Genomic DNA, 19,128 nt, shown 5'->3' with positions numbered 1-19,128 from the left:
ATCTAGTCCATCTGGTACTAGGGCAGTGACTCCTCCACCGACTAAGGAAGTAGTAAGAGAGGGTGAGGAAGGGGAGAATGAACAAGTGCAGAATGAGGAATTACCACCCCAACCTACCCCAGAGATGATCAATCAGGTTTTTGCTTATCTTAGCGGGTTATCTAATCAGGGCCAGACACCTCCAGTGTTTTCTGTACCAGCACCTCAGGTTCCAGAAGTACGACAGGCCGCTGCTGAGGCTCCCCGCATGGATGCCTCATTGGAAATAGGCACGTTTCCTCGTTTGACCACAGGGCCTATAATGACAAGTGATCAGCATGAACTTTTCACTAAGTTCTTGAAATTGAAACCTCCAGTCTTCAAGGGTGCTGAATCTGAGGATGCCTACGATTTTCCGGTTGACTGTCATGAGTTATTATATAAAATGGGCATAGTGGAACAATTTGGTGTTGAGTTTGTAACCTATCAGTTTCAGGGAAATGCCAAAATGTGGTGGCGGTCACATGTTGAGTGTCAACCCGCACAGGCACCACCTATGAGTTGGGCATAATTCTCTAGCTTATTTATGGAGAAGTATATCCTCCGGACCTTGAGGGATAGGAGGAGAGATAAGTTCTTGAGCCTAGAGCAAGGTAGGATGTCGGTTACTGTGTACGAGGTTAAGTTTTGTGCATTATCCAGGTATGCCACCCAGCTTTGTTTCAGTCCACAAGAGCGGATTCGCCGTTTTGTGAAAGAATTAAAGTCAAAGTTGCGTATTTCAGCCTTACAGGTAGCGGTTACAGCAAAATCCTTTCAGGAAGTGGTAGACTTCGTGATAGAGGTGGAAGGAGTGAAGCCAGATGAGTTCACCATGGCATCGACATCAAAAAGGTTTCGTAAGGGAGGTGAGTTTAATGGTTCTTATTCCAGAGGATAGGGTTCAGGAGGTTACCTAGTCCGACCAATTCAGTCCTCACTACAGGCCGTAGCTGGGGGTCCACCGCAGACCGGTCAACACTTCTCTAAGTTTGGAGGTTATCCCCAGACTTCGTTATTCTCACAAAGACCTATGCTTGAATCCAGAGAGTGTTATAGATGTGGGGAGACTGGACACATTAAGAGGTATTGTCCAAAACAGAGTTACAGACCTCAAATAGTCAGACGTAGATGTGGTCATGGAAGAGGCCGTCATTCTGGAGGGCATGGTGGCCGAGGTAATGGTGGTCACCAAAACGGCCGGGGTGAGGGACAAATGGGAACTACTGCAGCGCAACATGGTAGGGGCAACGGGCAGGCAGGTGATAGGGCCCATTATTACGCTTTCCCTGGGCGGTCGGAAGTGGAGACATCAGATGTTGTTATCACAGGTAATCTTTTGGTTTGTGATTGTATGGCTTTTGTATTATTTGACCCTGTCTCCACATTTTCATATGTATCTTCCGCATTTGCTACTGGTCTTAATTTACATTGTGAATTGCTTGACATGCCTATTCGTGTTTCTACTCCGGTGGGTGAGTCTGTGATAGTTGAAAAGGTGTATAGGTCTTGTCTTGTAACATTTGTGGGGAGCAACACTCATGTAGACTTGGTTATATTAGAAATGGTTGATTTTGATGTAATTCTGGGTATGACTTGGCTTTCTCCAAACTTTGCAATCTTAGATTGTAATGCTAAAACTATGACTTTAGCCAAGGCTGGGACAGATCCGTTAGTGTGGGAGGGTGACTACACTTCCACTCCAGTTCGTATCATCTCCTTCCTTTGCGCTAAGAAAATGGTTAGAAAGGGTTGTTTAGCTTTCTTGGCACACCTCAGGGATGATACTACCCAAGTACCTTCAATTGAGTCGGTTTCGATAGTCCGCGAGTTTTTAGATGTGTTTCCTGCAGAACTTCCTGGTATGCCACCGGATAGAGATATTGACTTCTGCATCGATCTTGAACCGGGTACTCACCCCATTTCTCTACCCCCTTATAGAATGGCTCCCAGTGAGTTAAGGGAGTTAAAGGCCCAACTTCAAGAGTTGTTGAGCAAAGGCTTCATTAGACAAAGTGCATCCCCTTGGGCTGCTCCTGTTTTGTTTGTGAAGAAGAAGGATGGAAGTTTTCGGATGTGCATAGACTACAGACAACTGAATAAGGTAACTGTTAAGAACAAGTATCCTCTTCCTCGCATCGATGATTTGTTCGATCATTTACAAGATGCTTGTGTCTTCTCTAAGATTGAAACAGTGAGAAATTGGGTAAGGCCTACTAATGTGTAAGAAATAAGGAGCTTTGTTGGTTTAGCCAGCTACTACCATCGATTTGTCAAGGGATTCTCTTCTATTGCTTCCCAATTGACGAACTTGACTAAGCAGAATGTTCCATTTGTATGGTCGAACGAATATGAAGAAAGCTTTCAGAAACTCAAGACCTTGCTGACTACTGCACCTATCCTTACCTTGCCAGTAGAGGGTAAAAACTTCATTATTTATTGTGATGCATCCTATTCTGGTTTGGGCGCAGTGCTAATGCAAGAGAAGAATGTAATTGCTTATGCTTCGAGGTAATTAAAGGTGAATGAACGTAACTATCCGACCCACGATTTGGAATTGGCCGCAGTTGTGTTTGCATTAAAACAATGGAGACATTATCTATATGGGGTCAAGTGTGAAGTCTATACGGATCATCGAAGCCTACAGTATTTCTTTACTCAGAGGGATTTGAATTTGAGACAGAGGAGGTGGATGTAACTACTGAAGGATTATGATGTTACCACCTTGTATCACCCAGGAAAGGCTAATGTTGTGGCAGACGCCTTAAGTAGAAAAGCAGAGAGCATGGGTAGTTTAGCCCACTTACAAGTTTCTAGACGCCCATTGGCTAGAGAGGTTCAAACTCTGGCTTACAACTTTATGAGGTTAAAAGTAAATGAGAAGGGAGGATTTTTGGCTAGTGTGGAGGCGAGATCTTCTTTTCTTGACACGATCAAGGGAAAACAGTTTGATGACGAGAAACTAAGCCGAATTCGGGATATGGTATTGCGAGGAGAGGCTAAGGAAGCAATAATGGATGAGGAAGGTGTTTTGAGAATTAAGGGAAGGGTATGTGTGCCCTGTGTTGATGATTTGATCCACACTATTCTTACAAACGCTCATAGTTCCGGATATTCTATACATCCTGGTGCAACCAAGATGTACCATGACCTAAAGCAACACTTTTTGTGGAGTAGAATGAAGCGCGATATTGTTGATTTTGTTGCCAAATGTCCAAATTGTCAGCAAGTAAAGTATGAACATTAGAGGCCCGGAGGAACACTTCAGAGAATGCCCATTCCTGAATGGAAGTGGGAAAGAATTGCAATGGACTTCGTGGTTGGTCTTCCAAAGACATTGGGGAAGTTTGACTCTATTTGGGTAATTGTGGACAGATTAACTAAGTCTGCTCACTTCATCCCGATCAAGGTGACCTACAATGCAGAGAAGTTAGCCAGACTCTACATCTCAGAAATTGTTCAATTGCATGGAGTTCCACTTTCCATCATATCAGATAGAGGTACGCAGTTTACTTCTAAGTTTTTGAGAACATTGCATGCTGAATTAGGTACTAGATTGGACCTTAGTACTGCATTTCACCCTCAGACCGATGGTCAGTCTGAGCGAACAATTCAGGTGTTAGAAGATATGCTTCGTGCATGTGTGATAGAATTTGGTGGTCATTGGGATAACTTCTTACCCTTAGCGGAGTTTTCATACAATAATAGCTATCACTCAAGTATTGATATGGCTCCTTTCGAAGCATTGTATGAGAGGAGAAGTAGGTCTCCCATTGGTTGGTTTGATGCATTTGAGGTTAGACCTTGGGGTACTGATATTTTTGAGGGATTCATTAGAGAAGGTAAAATCTATTTAAGAAAAGCTCTTAGCGGCTCAAAGCAGGCAAAAGGAATATGCAGATCGAAAGGTTAGAGACTTGGAGTTCATGGAGGGTGAGCAAGTCTTGCTGAAGGTTTCGCCCATGAAAGGGGTGATGAGGTTTGGAAAAAGAGGTAAGCTAAGCCCGAGGTATATTGGACCATTTGAAGTACTTAAGCGAGTAGGGGAGGTGGCTTATGAATTAGCCCTACCCCCAGGACTATCAGGAGTGCATCCGATATTTCATGTGTCTATGTTGAAAAGATACCATGGGGATGGAAACTACATTATTCGATGGGATTCAGTTCTGCTTGATGAGAATTTGACTTATGAGAAGGAGCCTTTTGTCATTCTTGATAGAGAAGTCCGCAAGTTGAGGTCAAGAGAGATTGCATCCATCAAGGTTCAATGGAAGAATCGACCAGTTGAAGAATCCACTTGGGAGAAGGAGGCTGATATGCAAGAAAGATACCCACACCTGTTTACAGATTCAGGTACTCCTTTTCGCCCTTATTTCTTTTCTTGTGATCGTTCGAGGAAGAACGATGGATAAATTGGTATCTATTGTAACGACCTGTTTAGTCGTTTTGAGCAGCATATTTTATTTCTAGAAAAACTGGCTGAGACGACGGATCTCACGACGGACCGTCACGGGCACGACGGACCGTCACGGGCACGACGGACCGTCGAGGGGGTCTCGTTCCAAAACACTTAGATTTCTGAAATTTGGGTACTGAAATCGACTCTCTGAACTTCGTGACGGAATGGCAGGACGGACCGTCACAGATCCTTTAGTGAAATTTAGTCTTTGAACTTTGTGACGGAAGCAGCAGAACGGACAGTCGCAGGCACGACAGGCCTTCACAGACTGCGTAATCCCAGACTGGGTCGGATTTCTGTTAAATGTTTTAAGGGGCGTTTTGGACTATTCCTGCTATAATTATAAATCTAGTGGGTTAATGTTAATAATTTAACTACTGGAGGGTTAAAGGAGATAACCTTAAATTAATTAGTGGGTTACTTTTGTCATCTTTTATACTTAATTATATGCTAATTAGGGTAAAAGAAAAAGGGTTTGAATAAGAAAAATAGAAAGAATAGAGAGAAGAGGGAGAAACGATCGAGAGAGAGAGGAACGAAGAAGGAAGAAAAGATTTTGACGATTAGCTTGCTTCATCACAATTCTTTGGTGGAGGTAGGTTATGGTTTTTATGCTATTCGTAGTAAACTTTTAATAGCGAATGATATGTATTGGGTAGTGTTGTAAATCCTTCTATATGGTTAATTGTGTGTTTGCATGAATGTGATATATAATTGTGATAAAATAAGCATGATGAAGCTATTGAATTCTAAATCTTGAAAACCCTAATCTACTTTGTTAATGATGATGCCTTGGTATAAAAGAAGGCTTGATGAACGAAAGCAGTGAGATTAGGGGATCGGGTGTCACGTTCCGACACCAGGATAGTATATGGATCGGAGTGCCACGTTCCGGCACCAGGATAGAATATGGATCGGGTGCCACGTTCCGGTACCAGGATAGTATATGAGGATTGGAGTGTCACGTTCTGACACCAGGATAGTAAATGGATCGGGTGCCACGTTTCGGTACCAGGATAGTATATGGATCGGAGTGCCACGTTCCGGCACTAGGATAGAATATGGATCGGGTGTCACGTTCCGACACCAAGATAGTATGATGAGGATCGGAGTGTCATGTTCTGACACTAGGATAGTATATGGAGCGGAGTGTCACGTACCGACACGAGAGAAATAAAGATAATGAATCTTGAAAGATGTTAATATACTCAATTTAATGAACCTAATTCCCAAATGAGTATGATGGGGAGGCGTGAGTCCTCATTGATGTGCTTGTTATTGTGACCAAGGGTTATGGTAATTGTAAATGCCGCCTGTTGAGTATTGTAGTTAATTTTATGATATTATCTGATATATACTGTTTTCTATTTTTAGTTGGCCGATGATATCTACTCAGTACTCGTATTTTGTACTGACCCCTACTTGTAATTGTTTTTCTTTGTTCATTGTGGAGTGCAGCAAATGTACCGTCGTCTTCAACCCAACCGCAACTCTAGCCAATCTTCATCACACCAGATTTCAGGGTGAGCTAAAGCTTCTAGCTTGGACTGGATCTTCTTCTTCATGTCTTGATGCCTTGAAGTTCTGGCATAGACTAGCTATTATTTATGTTTAGTTTCTTAGATACTCTTAGCTTTAGTAATTTGAGGATAGATGTTCTTGTGATGATGACTTTCAGATTTTGGGGATAATAATAAGTGTTTGAGTTTTAGAAGTTATTAATCGATTTTTATTAATGAGTTTTAAGTCTTCCGCATTGTATTCTGTTTATTATGGTTAAAATGTTGGGGTTTAGATTGGTTGGTTCGCTCACATAGGAGGATAAATGTGGGTGCCACTCACGACCCGTTTTGGGTCGTGACAATACTATACTAAGGTTCTATTACCCCCATGAACTTATTTTATAAGTAATTTTCTATCCCTTTTCGGACGACGTGGCACTAGCTTGAAAAAAAAAGTAAACCAGTGTTGGGTCCAGAAGATAGTGTCACGTAGACCGAAAAGGGGTAGAAAATTATTTATAAAATAAGTTTAGGGGTAATAGGACCTTAATATAATATAAGTGTGTCTCTTAGATTTCGGGCATAGGTTGAGGAGGTACTTGTGCATTATCCCTATTTTTAATTTAAAACTACAAAATTAAAAAGTCTTTTTTAATTTCTCTAACTTTATGTCAAATCAAAATAAAACAAACAAATAAAAATTAGAACTAACATGCATGTTCATTATCACATGAAGTTCTATGTATGTATATATAATTTATCTTACAATGTGTTTTTCGTTCTCTTTTGTCATGTACAATAACTTATAAAAAAAATGTATTTAGAATTAAACGTTAAATTAACATGATATTTTCATACATTGGTCATTACATTTCATATTGATTCCTTTACCCATATATGTTTATCTTATTCCAAAGTTTATTTATAATTTTTAAAATTACTATTACACATTTGCTATTTTTTTCATTGCTTTCTAAATATAATCTCTTTTAACTTTTATAATTGTTGTATTGATTTTCATATGTTTTGATTCTTAACTTCTTATTTCAGACAAAAGAATGCTAATATTAAGTAAATAAAATAAACAATCTACTATAATTAATTAAATATTAATATGCATAATTTTAAACCTTAAAATAATCTATTATAAAAAAAAATGTTCCAATTATTAGTGTACGGAAATATTTAATATTTGATTCGAAAATTTAAAATTATTTGTGACTCTCTCAATTTACTTTAGTTTCATTTAATTTATCTATGCATTTTATTTATTAATTTTTGTTTTCATTCTACCTCATTAAATCATTTTTTTATTTAAATATTTAATACATTTTAAAATCATTTTTGTTTCTTTTTAATATTTATTTTCGTGCAAAAAGTAAAGGTGTTAAACTGTTACGGTAATATAAATTGATATAAAAAATGGGTTCCACCATTTTTAGATAATATGATTACATATGATATTTATCGTGCTTTTTATGACAAGAAGTACATGTAGCTATCATTTAGTTGTGTATTTAGAATATTCAGTCTTTTAGAAGCAGAAAGTACAACTATTTTAACCTGATAGTTTTACTAAAATGACAAAAGTGCCCTTAGTAGTCCTAGACTTCACTCTTCTATATATACTAGATTAGTGCAGTCCGTGCCCAACAAATTGATTAAGCAATTCTTTTAATACATTTTACTTGAGAAAATTTTTATTATTATGAGATAGTTGAAATAAATTATTTTTCTACCAAATTACAAAGAATGCAAAGTTATATTTACAAATATACTACAAAATTGCCTCCTAGGTAGGGAGGGATGCCAATAGTTGTTCCTCATATCAAAAGACATGTTGAACAAGAGATGTACATGGTTAAAAATTAATTAAATCTTATTCCCTTGTCTTATTATTTTCTTTAATAAAGTCTCTTGTTTGTCACAAGAAAATGAAAAATCTATCTTGTATATCCAATTGATGTTGCCTACTTTTTAGAACCAGCGAATGGTACACACATCATTGTCCCCGCTGCGAGAAATAACAAATGAATATAATTGTTATGATTATAGCATCAAACAATATCTAGGATAATTCGCATGTGTTCAGGCCCAGGGCCACTAACAAAATTTATTGTTTCTTACGGTCAATGCAGTGTTCACATACTCGAAAAAATCTAAACAGATAATCAAACATTGGAGCCCCAATATTAAGTTCTCAATATGCCTATAATGATGTTCGCTTCAGCGGATACAACAGAAGCATTGTTGAACAAGTGATTTTGCCTATGTCTCTGTCACGACCCAAAAATCACGAGTCTTAATTGCACCTATATTCCCAACCAATAGGTAAGCCAACCAACATATTTTAACAAACTTAACTAACTAATGAGTGAAAAAAACAATAAGCCAAATCTTCAATATTGAGTTCCTTATAAGTACGAATGCGGGAAACTGAAAAAAAAATACTACCCAAAAATTGGTGTCATAAGTACAAGAGCTCCTAGAATTCGATGTAAGTATGAAACTAAAATGACAAATCTAACATAAGGGATATCCTGTCTGAATACCGAATAAAAGAATACATAAAAGATAGAGGGAGGTGTGGGCCACAGAATAGCCAAGCAGCTCACCACAACTCCAAGACACTCCAAACTCAGACTCAAACTGCTCCTCGAGATGTGCTCCTACTCGGAATCGAATCCGCACCACAAAGTGCAACAAATTTAGTATGAGTACGAAACGACGTGTACTCAGTATGTCTCATTGACCAACAACGAAGAAGTAGTGACGGGAGTTTATATATAAAAAAATAAATTCTTAAATTATATAAGTATATATATATTACACTCACTATTTAAGTTCATCAATAAAGGTAATCAAACATCAAGTACTTTCCAAACACCAAACAAAATACATAATCATCAAAAATAAATGATGTGATGAAATGCAATGCAATATGATACCATGTAATGAATCGTTTCAAAATACCCAGTACTCACTCAACCGTATATACATGATACTTCTCGGAAATACATCGAGAGATCATGACCCATGGGGGACTCGCGAGGTCCATATACCGACACGGACGATCTCCACGTGTCTGCGCGGACGATCTCAATGCACTATCATAATATCAAACAATTTTCGCACGGACAGTCTCCACGTGCCCAAATTACAATCTTAACATCTCACCATCCCCAGCACGGACGATCTCCACGTGCCCAACTTATACTCAGTCTCATGTCTATCCATGTGCACAATATTATCTCAATATAGGGGATGATGATGCATCTCAATCAATCAATATGAACATAATACATAACCACCTCAATAATCACAACTATACGGGTGTAACAAAGAAAACACAATCACACAAGGATTTCAAGTCAATAATACATCAGCTAATGCCCATATGCTTTGGCATTTTAAATTTTTAATCCACATTCTATAGTAGTACTTTCCTTTTTATAACATCGGTAATCGTACCAATGCCCGTCACACCATTGATACGAGATCCCCCATCTTTCGCCCTTACCCATTGTCTATTTCATTTTTTTTCTTTAATTAGGAAAACGTCCTTCAACAAGTCTAAAAATTCTTAACATACCTCAAGTGCCGAATTCGTGTCACGAATCTTCAAGATAGTTCCTTCCCTTTTTGCAAAGTTTCGTAATGTTCACGATCTACAAATGATGCAATATTCATAAGTCAGCGAGTTTGTAGACATTCATATTATTATGTTCCTGTCATAGACCCAAAAATATTCACTCATACTTCTAATCAAGCTCCAAATCTTGATATAATTTGTATGCCAAAATTATCATACTTGCTAAATTTCAAGCAAAGAACTTATCTTTAACCTCTCCAAATACCCTAAAATTCAATGCTAAATCATATAATATACACCTAATAATTAATTATCTTTCTCAATATATCAAAAACTAGTATCATAATTTAATAAATTAAATACAATTAAGAATTAATTAAGAAAATCAAGAAATATAGTAATGCCGAGAACACGTTTTTTTCCTTTTCTTCAAATGGATACTGCCAAGTATCTTATTTTTTAAAAGAATTATGCATATAAATGCATGAGAAATTCAATGTTCCAATGATTAAGTAATCATTGGTCATCATTATCCCAATCAACCCTATGTCACTTTGAATTTAATAAAATATGCATTTGTTACTATCCTACAATTAAATCATCTCTAACAATCTTATTTTGTTATATTACTACAAGTGCACCATACAATTATATATAAACATTAATTAATTTGGATAAGTTTACCTGGAATTCGATGTTCGTCGTGGCCGTTTGGTCCCTCTCGCCTCCAGGCAAATTTTTTAATTTTATTTTTCTTTCTCTTCTTCTAAAATAACCTAACTAATCTATTTTAATTATATAGTCAAATGTAAGGGTTATTTAAAAAATATGAATTTGAACCAATTAGTATTCAAGCATATTAATTATAATATAGATATATGTATCAACTAAGTACTCCTAGTTATCAAATAGTTTAAAATACCTCATTGAATTTTTTTGGAAAGAGCCAAAATAGTCCTAGTTCTCAAAACGACCTAGCGGGTCGTTACATAACCTACCACTTAAACAAAAGTTCATCCTCGAACGGGAAAAGAAAAGAGCTAATCTAAACTATCAAAAAGATAAGGATATTTACTCCTCATGTCTGACTCTATCTCCCATGTAGCCTCTTCCACTGGACGATGCTTCCACTGAACCTTTACTGAAGCAATCTCCTTGGACCTTAGCTTCCGAATTTTCCTATCCAAAATGGTGATCGGCTCTTCCTCAAAAGTCATATTCTGATAAAGTAACACTGAATCCCATTGAATCACATGATCACCACGCTAATGATACTTCTTAAGCATTGAAATAGGAAATACTGGATGGACACCTTACAACCCAGGTGGCAAAGCCAACTGATATGCCACCTCACCAATACGCTCCACAACCTCGAAAGGACCAATGTACCTTGGACTCAACTTGCCCTTCTTTCCAAATCTCATCACACCCTTCATGGGTGAAACCTTATGTAGAACTCTCTCTCCAACCATAAACTCCAAATCACGAACCTTCCTATATGCGTAACTCTTGTGCCTGCTCTGAGCCATTAGAAGTCTATCTTGGATCAACTTGACCTTGTCCAAGGACTCCCTCAACAAATTTGTACCCCACGGTCTAACCTCAAATGTGTCAAACCAACCAATTGGAGATCGACATCTCCTACCATACAAAGCCTCAAATGGTGCCATCTCAATGCTCGAATGATAAGTATTATTGTAAGCAAACTCCGCTAATGGAAAGAACTGATCCCAGTGACCCCAAAGTCAATCACACACGCCCCCAACATGTCCTCAAGAACCTGAATAGTCCTCTCAGACTGACCATCAATCTGAGGGTGAAAGACTGTACTAAGATCCACCCGAGTGCCCAACTCCTTCTGCATAGACCACCAGAAATGAGATGTAAATTGAGTGCTACGATCTGAAATAATAGAAATAGGAACCCCATGCAAACAAACTATCTCTCGAATATAGATTTTGGCTAACTTCTCTGAATTATAGGGCGTCTGAACAGTTACAAAGTGCGCAGACTTAGTCAGTCGATCCACAATGACCCATATAGCATCAAACTTACCCAAAGTACATGACAATCCTACCACAAAGTCCATAGCAATACGCTCCCACTTCCACTCAGGTATAGGCATCCTCTGTGTCACACATCCAGGCTTTTGGTGTTCATACTTCACTTGCTGACAATTCAGACATTGGGATACAAAATCTACTATGTCCCTCTTCACATGACACCACCAATAATGTTGCTTCAAGTCACGATACATCTTAGTAGCACTCAGATGAATAGAGTATCTCGAACTATAAGCCTTCTCCATGATCAATCTAGTCAAATCACCTGTACGAGGAACACATATACGACCCTTAATCCTCAAAACTCCCTCATTATCGAGAATTGCAGCCTTGGCTTCTCCGTTTAACACCTTGTCCCTAATCTTACATAAATTACCATCATCAAACTGTTGAGCCCGAATCTGCTCCAACAAGGATGACCTAGCCTCCATATAAGCCAACACCTTGCCAGATTCTGAAATATCAAGTCTCACAAAGATATTGGCCAAGGATTGGGCATCCCTAGCTAAAGGACGCTCGTTGACCTGTAACATGGCTAGACTACCCATACTTACCGCCTTTCGACTCAAGGCATCTGCTACAACATTTGCCTTGCCTGGATGATAAAGAATAGTCATGTCGTAGTCCTTGAGCAACTTCAACCATCTCCGCTGTCTCAAATTCAGATCTCTCTAATTGAATATATATTGGAGGCTACAATGATCTGTGAACACCTCTTAATGCACACCATAAAGAAAATGCCTCCAAATTTTCAATGCAAACACAACAGCCGCCAACTCTAAATCATGAATAGGATAATTCTTCTCATGAACCTTCAACTGTCTCGAAGCATAAGCTATCACTTTTCCCTTCTGCATTTATACACAACCAAGATCAATCCGAGAAGCATCACAATATACAACAAAACCTTCTCCCTCCACGGGTAGGGTCAAAATAGGAGCAGTATTCAATAAAGTCTTGAGCTTTTGGAAATTAACCTCACATTCGTCAGACAACTGAAAAGTCACCTCCTTCTGTGTCAATCTAGTTAATGGAGATGCAATGGATTAGAAACCCTTAACAAACCGTCGATAATAGCCTGCAAAACCCAAGAAACTCCGAATCTCAGTAACTTAAGCAGCTCTGACCCAATCTCTAACCGCCTCAATCTTCTTAGGATCCACCATGATACCCTCCTTGGACACTACATGTTTGAAGAATGCTACCGAACTAACCCAAAACTCACACTTTGAAAACTTTGCATATGGCTTCTTCTCCTTTAGAATCCCAAGCACGATCCTCAAATGATGTTCATGTTCCTCCTTAGTGCGTGAGTATATCAATATATCATCTATGAAGACAATAACAAAGGAATCCAAATACGGTCTGAAAGTTCCATACATCAAGTCCATAAAAGCTGCAGGGGCATTAGTCAATCCAAAAGACATCACCTAAAACTCGTAATGGCCATAACATGTTCAAAAGCTGTCTTAGGGATATCCTCCTCCCTAACCTTCAGCTGATGATAGCCAGATCTCAAATCAATCTTGAAGAAAACTGAAGCACCCTGTAACTGATCAAATAAGCCATCAATACGAGGTATCGGGCACTTATTTCTGGTGGTCACCTTGTTCAACTGTCGATAGTCAATACACATACGCATAGGTCAATCTTTCTTCTTCACAAATAATAGTAGAGCACCCCAAGGAGATACACTCGGTCTAATAAAACCTTTGCTCAACAAATCCTGCAACTGCTCCTTCAACTCTTTCAATTCAGCCGATGCCATACGATAAGGAGGAATGGAAATAGGCCGAGTGCCTGTCTCCCCCATCAATACAAAAATCAATATCATGATCTGGTGGAAGACCTGGCAAATCGGTCGGAAATACTTCTGAAAATTCACTCACTACTGGAACAGACTCAAGCATAGGAGTCTCAATACTATTATCTCAAATGTGGGCCAAGTAAGCCAAACATCCTCTCTTTACCAACTGACGAGCCTTAAGGAATGATATCACACCCTTAGAAGGGTGACTAAGAGAACCTCTCCATTCTACTATAGGAATTCCAGGCATAGCTAAAGTGATCGTTTTGACATGACAATTTAAAATTGCGTGGTAAGACGATAACCAATTCATACCAAGAATAACATCATAATCTATCATATCTAAGACCTTTAAATCTGCATGAGTGTCATACCCCATCAAAGTAACAGTACATAATCGATACACCCGATCTACAACTACAAAATCCCCCACAAGAGTAGAAACACGTATCGGCAAATTAAGAGACTCACACAATATATCTAGACTAGGAGCAAAATATGTGGACACATAAGAATACGTAGAGCTTGGATCAAATAATACATTAGCTTGTAGATGACAAACCAGAATAATACCTGTGATAACAGCATCTGAGGCTTCAGCCTCTAGCCTAACTGGAAAAGCATAACAGTGAGAACGATCTCCATCAGATTGTGAACCTCCACTACCACCACCTCGACCAGAAGGAGAACCACCTCTACCATTCTGTGCACCACCCCTAGCTGGAGGTTGTGCAGCCCTGCAAGTCGAAGCCTGAGAACCCTGATATAAGCCACCACGTCTGGTCCTAGGGCAGTCTTTAATAAAGTGTCCCATATCACCACACTCAAAACAGCCCCTACCAGACGCAGGCTGATAAGAGGAACCTAATGACAAGAATGCCCTCCACGAACTACAGGTCTAGAAGGTGAACCCTGCGAAGTATGCACCGAGCTCGAAGAGTTATGACCAGCATAACCAGCGTCAGACGCTGGTATAGCAGCATGAATGGGTCTGCTGGACTGAGGGTAATAACCTCTGCCCAAGTAACCCCGACTCCTAGGCGGAGCACCACCATAATCACCGAAATAACGAGTACTATTTCCCTCTCGCTGCTCAAATTCCTCACGCTGAATCATCTCCAACTCCTTAGCAGCATCTACAACTTTCTGGAATGGAACACTAGAAGCAGCAACCTGAGAAACTCCAAGACCGATCAGAATAATCAGCCCCTTAACAAACCTTCTCACTCTCTCAGCCTCTATGAGAAGTATCATCGAAGCATGCCTAGCCAAGGCATGAAATTTACCCTCATACTCTGCAACTGACATACCATTTTGCTGCGAACCCTCTAACTCGGCCCTCTTACGCTCCCTTTCACTACGTGGAACAAATTTGGATAGAAATACCTGAGTAAACTGAGTCCGGGATAGTGGATGTGATCCAGCTGGCCTACTACTAATATAATCCCTCCACCACTGCTTAGCAGAGCCAGTCATCTAAAACGTTGTGTAGTCAACTCCACAAGAATCCACTAATCCAAGATTATGCAACCTCTCGTGACAACTAACTATAAATTCATATGCATCCTCAACTAAGTGACCAGTATAAGTAAGAGGATTCATTAGTTTGAACCTCCCAAACATCTTTTGCTCATCAATAGTCATAGAAGGCATGTTCACCAAATGTGATGTCATATCTGGAAACTCCATACTATCCAAACGAGGAGCAACTATCGGGTATGGAGTTTGACCTCCAACACGGGTCAGTAAGCCATCAGAAATGATAGGCAAAGCTCCTGCCTGGGCCATCCCCTCTAAGATTCCTAACATACGAGCGAAGGTATCTTGAAGCACTGGGGGGACAATAGTACTGGGTGGAGCCTGAGCTGGCCCATCCCCCTCGACACGATCTTGCACATCCCCATGAATAACCTCTGCATCAGGAGGTACGATCCTATCACGACCCAAGGTAGCTATTGGTACTTGACCATCCACAGGTACTACAATACGGCCCCTACCCCGGCCTCGAGCTCCTCCCCTACCTCTACCTCAGATAGTGTTCCCAGAAGCAAGCGCAGGAATAGGATCCTGACCACCACTTGCCGATGTATGATTCCTCGCCATCTGAGAGAGAATGAGATATCAAGATTAGAATTTCTACAAGGTCAAGTGTGCATGATAATGAATAAAAGAACATAATATTTCCAAAATGTCCTGTAGCCTCTCGAACATAGGTATGGACGTCTTCATACCGATCCGCAAGACTCTACTAGACATTGCTCTTGTACTCTTGAGACCGATGAACCTAGGACTCTGATACCAAAATTTTCATGACCCAAAAATCACGAGTCGTGATGGAACCTATATTCCCAACCAATAGGTAAGCCAACCAACATATTTTAACAAACTTAACTAACTAATGAGTGAAAAAAAACAGTAAGCCAAATCTTCAATATTGAGTTCCTTATAAGTACGAATGCTGAAAACTGAAAAAAATACTACCCAAGAATTGGTGTCATATGTACAAGATCTTCTAGAATACGATGCAAGTCCGAAACTAAAATGACAAATCTAACATAAGGGATATCTTGTCTGAATACTGAATAACTGAATACGTAAAACATAGAGAGAGGTGTGGGCCACGGAACAGCCAAGCAGCTCACCACAACTCCAAGACACTCCAAACTCAGACTCAAACTGCTCCTCGAGATGTGCTCCTACTCGGAATCAAATCTGCACAACAAAGAGTGCAGCAAGTGTAGTATGAGTACGAAACCACGTGTACTCAGTATGTCTCATTGACCGACAACGAAGAAGTAGTGACGAGAGTTTATATAAAAAATAAATTCTTGAATTATATAAGTATATATATATATATATATATATATATATATATATATATATATATATATATATATATATATATATATATTACACTCACTATTTAAGTTCATTAAAAAAGGTAATCAAACATCAAGTACTTTGCAAACACCAAACAAAACACATAATCATCAAAAATAAATGATGTGATGGAATGCAATGCAATATGATACCATGTAATGAATCTTTTCAGAATACCCAGTACTCACTCAATCGTATATACATGATACTCCTCGGAAATACATCGAGAGCTCATGACCCATGGGGGACTCGCGAGGTCCATATACCGACATGGACGATCTCCACATGTCTGTGCGGATGATCTCAACGCACTATCATAATATCAAACAATTTTCGCATGGAGGGTCTCTACGTGCCCAAATTACAATCTTAACATCTCACCATCCCCAGCACGGACGATCTCCACGTGCCCAACTTATACTAAGTCTCATGTCTATGCATGTGCACAATATTATCTCAATATAGGGGATGATGATGCATCTCAATCAATCAATATGAACATAATACATAACCACCTAAATAATCACAACTATACGGGTGTAACAAAGAAAACAGAATCACACGAGGATTTCAAGTCAGTAATACATCATCTAATGCCCATATGCTTTGGTATTTTTCAATTTTCAATACACATTCTATAGTAGTAACTTTCCCTTTTGTAACACCGGTACTAGTACCAATGCCATCACACCATTGATACAAGATCCCCCATCTTTCGCCCTTACCCATTGTCTTTTTTTTTTCTTTAATTAGGAAAACGTACTTCAACAAGTCTAAAAAGTCTTAACATACCTCAAGTGCCGAATTCGTGTCAAGAATCTTCAAGATAGTTCCTTCCCTTTTTGCAAAGTTTCGTAATGTTCACGATCTACCAATGATGCAATATTCACAAGTAAGCGAGTTTGTAGACATTCATATTATTATGTTCCTATCATAGACCCAAATAAATTCACTCATACTTCTAATCAAGCTCCAAATCTTGATATAATTTGTATGCCAAAATTATCGTACGTGCTAAATTTCAAGTCAAGAACCTATCTTAAACCTCTCCAAATACCCTAAAATTCAATGTTAAATCATATAATATACACTTAATAATTAATTATCTATCTCAATATATCAAAAACTAGTATCATAATTTAATAAAATAAATACTATTAAGAATTAATTAAGAAAATCAAGAAATACAGTAATGCCGAGAAAACATTTTTTCCCTTTCTTCAAATGCATACTGCCAAGTATCTTTTTTTTAAGAATTATGCATATAAATGCATGAGAAATTCAATGTTCCAATGATTAAGTAATCATTGGTCATCATTATCCCAATCAACCCTATGTCACTTTGAATTTAATAAAATATGCATTTGTAACTATCCTACAATTAAATCATCTCTAACAATCTTATTTTGTTATATTACTACAAGTGCACCATACAATTATATATAAACATTAATTAATTTGGATAAGTTTACCAGGAATTCAATGTTCGTCGCGGTCGTTTGGTCCCTCTCGCCTCCAGGTAAATTTCTAACTTTTTTTTTCTCTTCTTCTAAAATAACCTAACTAATCTGTTTTAATTATATAGTCAAATGGTAAGGGTTATTAAAAAAATATGAATTTTACCCAATTTCTATTCAAGTATATTAATTATAATATAGATATATGTATCAACTAAGTACTCCTAGTTATCAAATAGTTTAAAATACCTCTTTGAATTTTTCGGAAAGAGCCAAAATAGTCCTAGTTCTCAAATAACTTGTTCAACAATGATTATGTTGTCGACAAATTTGTAATTTAGCATATAGTCAGATTCAATGATTATTTTGCAAGGGAAAAAATTACTTGTTCACTAATTAGATATGAAGATTTTGTCTTGTGAAAAAAATGTAGAAAGCAAATTAAGTAGTTTAATTATATAATACCGGGATTTTTTCAAGTAACTGATAGAATTTTGGGATATGAAATGAAACAACAATAATTTGATAAAGATACAAAGAGTTTTATAATATTATGTGTTATCAGTAAGCTTATAGCATTATTACTACAAAAATTATATAAAGCATTTTGATTAACTAAGCCATTAGCGCACAAATATCAACAAAAATAATAGTTTATGTCCCATTGATGAGAGGAGCAGAGAAACGTTCCATTGCACAAGGAGAGGAGAAGCATATTTCACTAACTTATTTGAATCCTAGTAAGAAAAAAGCAGAAACTTACTTGACTATTAAGTACAGGATCACCTACATGTCTTTATTAGTTTTGAACTTCTGATTCTAACAATTGTAGAACATAATAACATGTATAAATTTCATATATTAGTAATAAGAATGAACAGAAATAGAAAACATCATGCCGACCTTGTTTTGAATACACACGTACTCAAACATCACCCTCGTGCTTTCTTCCAAGTAATAATAGTTTTAATGTCAGTGGTGGAGACAAAATTTCAAAATAATACAAGTAAAAACTCATGAATAGATTAAAGGGGGTTCAACGTCTACTATATATACATAAAAAAAATTTATAATGTATAAATAATGTAATTTTTTACCGATGAACTACTTGACGAATAATTTTCTACCGATGAACTACTTGAGGAAACGCTGTCAAATGAAATATGTAATCAGAGAGAATTATTATTTTGTAGAAGCAATATTCATATTCTAGCGTAGAGTTTTGTTGATTTCTTGACTTGTATATTATTTCTAAAGTAATCAAATTAAATTTTTATGAACACAGTGCTTCTTATAGATATGAAATTCCAAGAAATATACTACTTTCATAAAAAAAAATTGAATCAACAT

At 37.9% G+C, this 19,128-nt stretch overlaps 1 protein-coding gene across 1 annotated transcript; it reads right to left on the bottom strand.

Moving 5' to 3' along the window:
• Window positions 1–8,803: 8,803 nt before the first annotated feature.
• Window positions 8,804–15,537, bottom strand: LOC138337583 (uncharacterized). The gene is made up of 2 exons (XM_069287501.1): window positions 14,015–15,537; window positions 8,804–9,647 (listed from the first exon to the last, which is right to left on the bottom strand). Exon 1 carries the CDS (start codon window positions 14,915–14,917, stop codon window positions 14,306–14,308), a length of 612 nt encoding a protein of 203 aa, XP_069143602.1. The 5' UTR covers window positions 14,918–15,537; the 3' UTR covers window positions 8,804–9,647; window positions 14,015–14,305.
• Window positions 15,538–19,128: the final 3,591 nt, after the last annotated feature.

This window comes from Solanum lycopersicum, chromosome 7 (genome assembly GCF_036512215.1).
Source record: "Solanum lycopersicum chromosome 7, SLM_r2.1".
In the NCBI taxonomy this organism is placed as follows: domain Eukaryota; kingdom Viridiplantae; phylum Streptophyta; class Magnoliopsida; order Solanales; family Solanaceae; genus Solanum; species Solanum lycopersicum.
The sequence above is the reverse complement of the archived record's forward strand: the minus strand, read 5'-3'. Positions and strand labels throughout refer to the sequence as shown.

Coding starts and splice junctions, on each gene's coding strand:
- LOC138337583 (XM_069287501.1), bottom strand. CDS start 14,917: ATGACTGGCTCTGCTAAGCAGTGGTGGAGGGATTATATTAGTAGTAGG.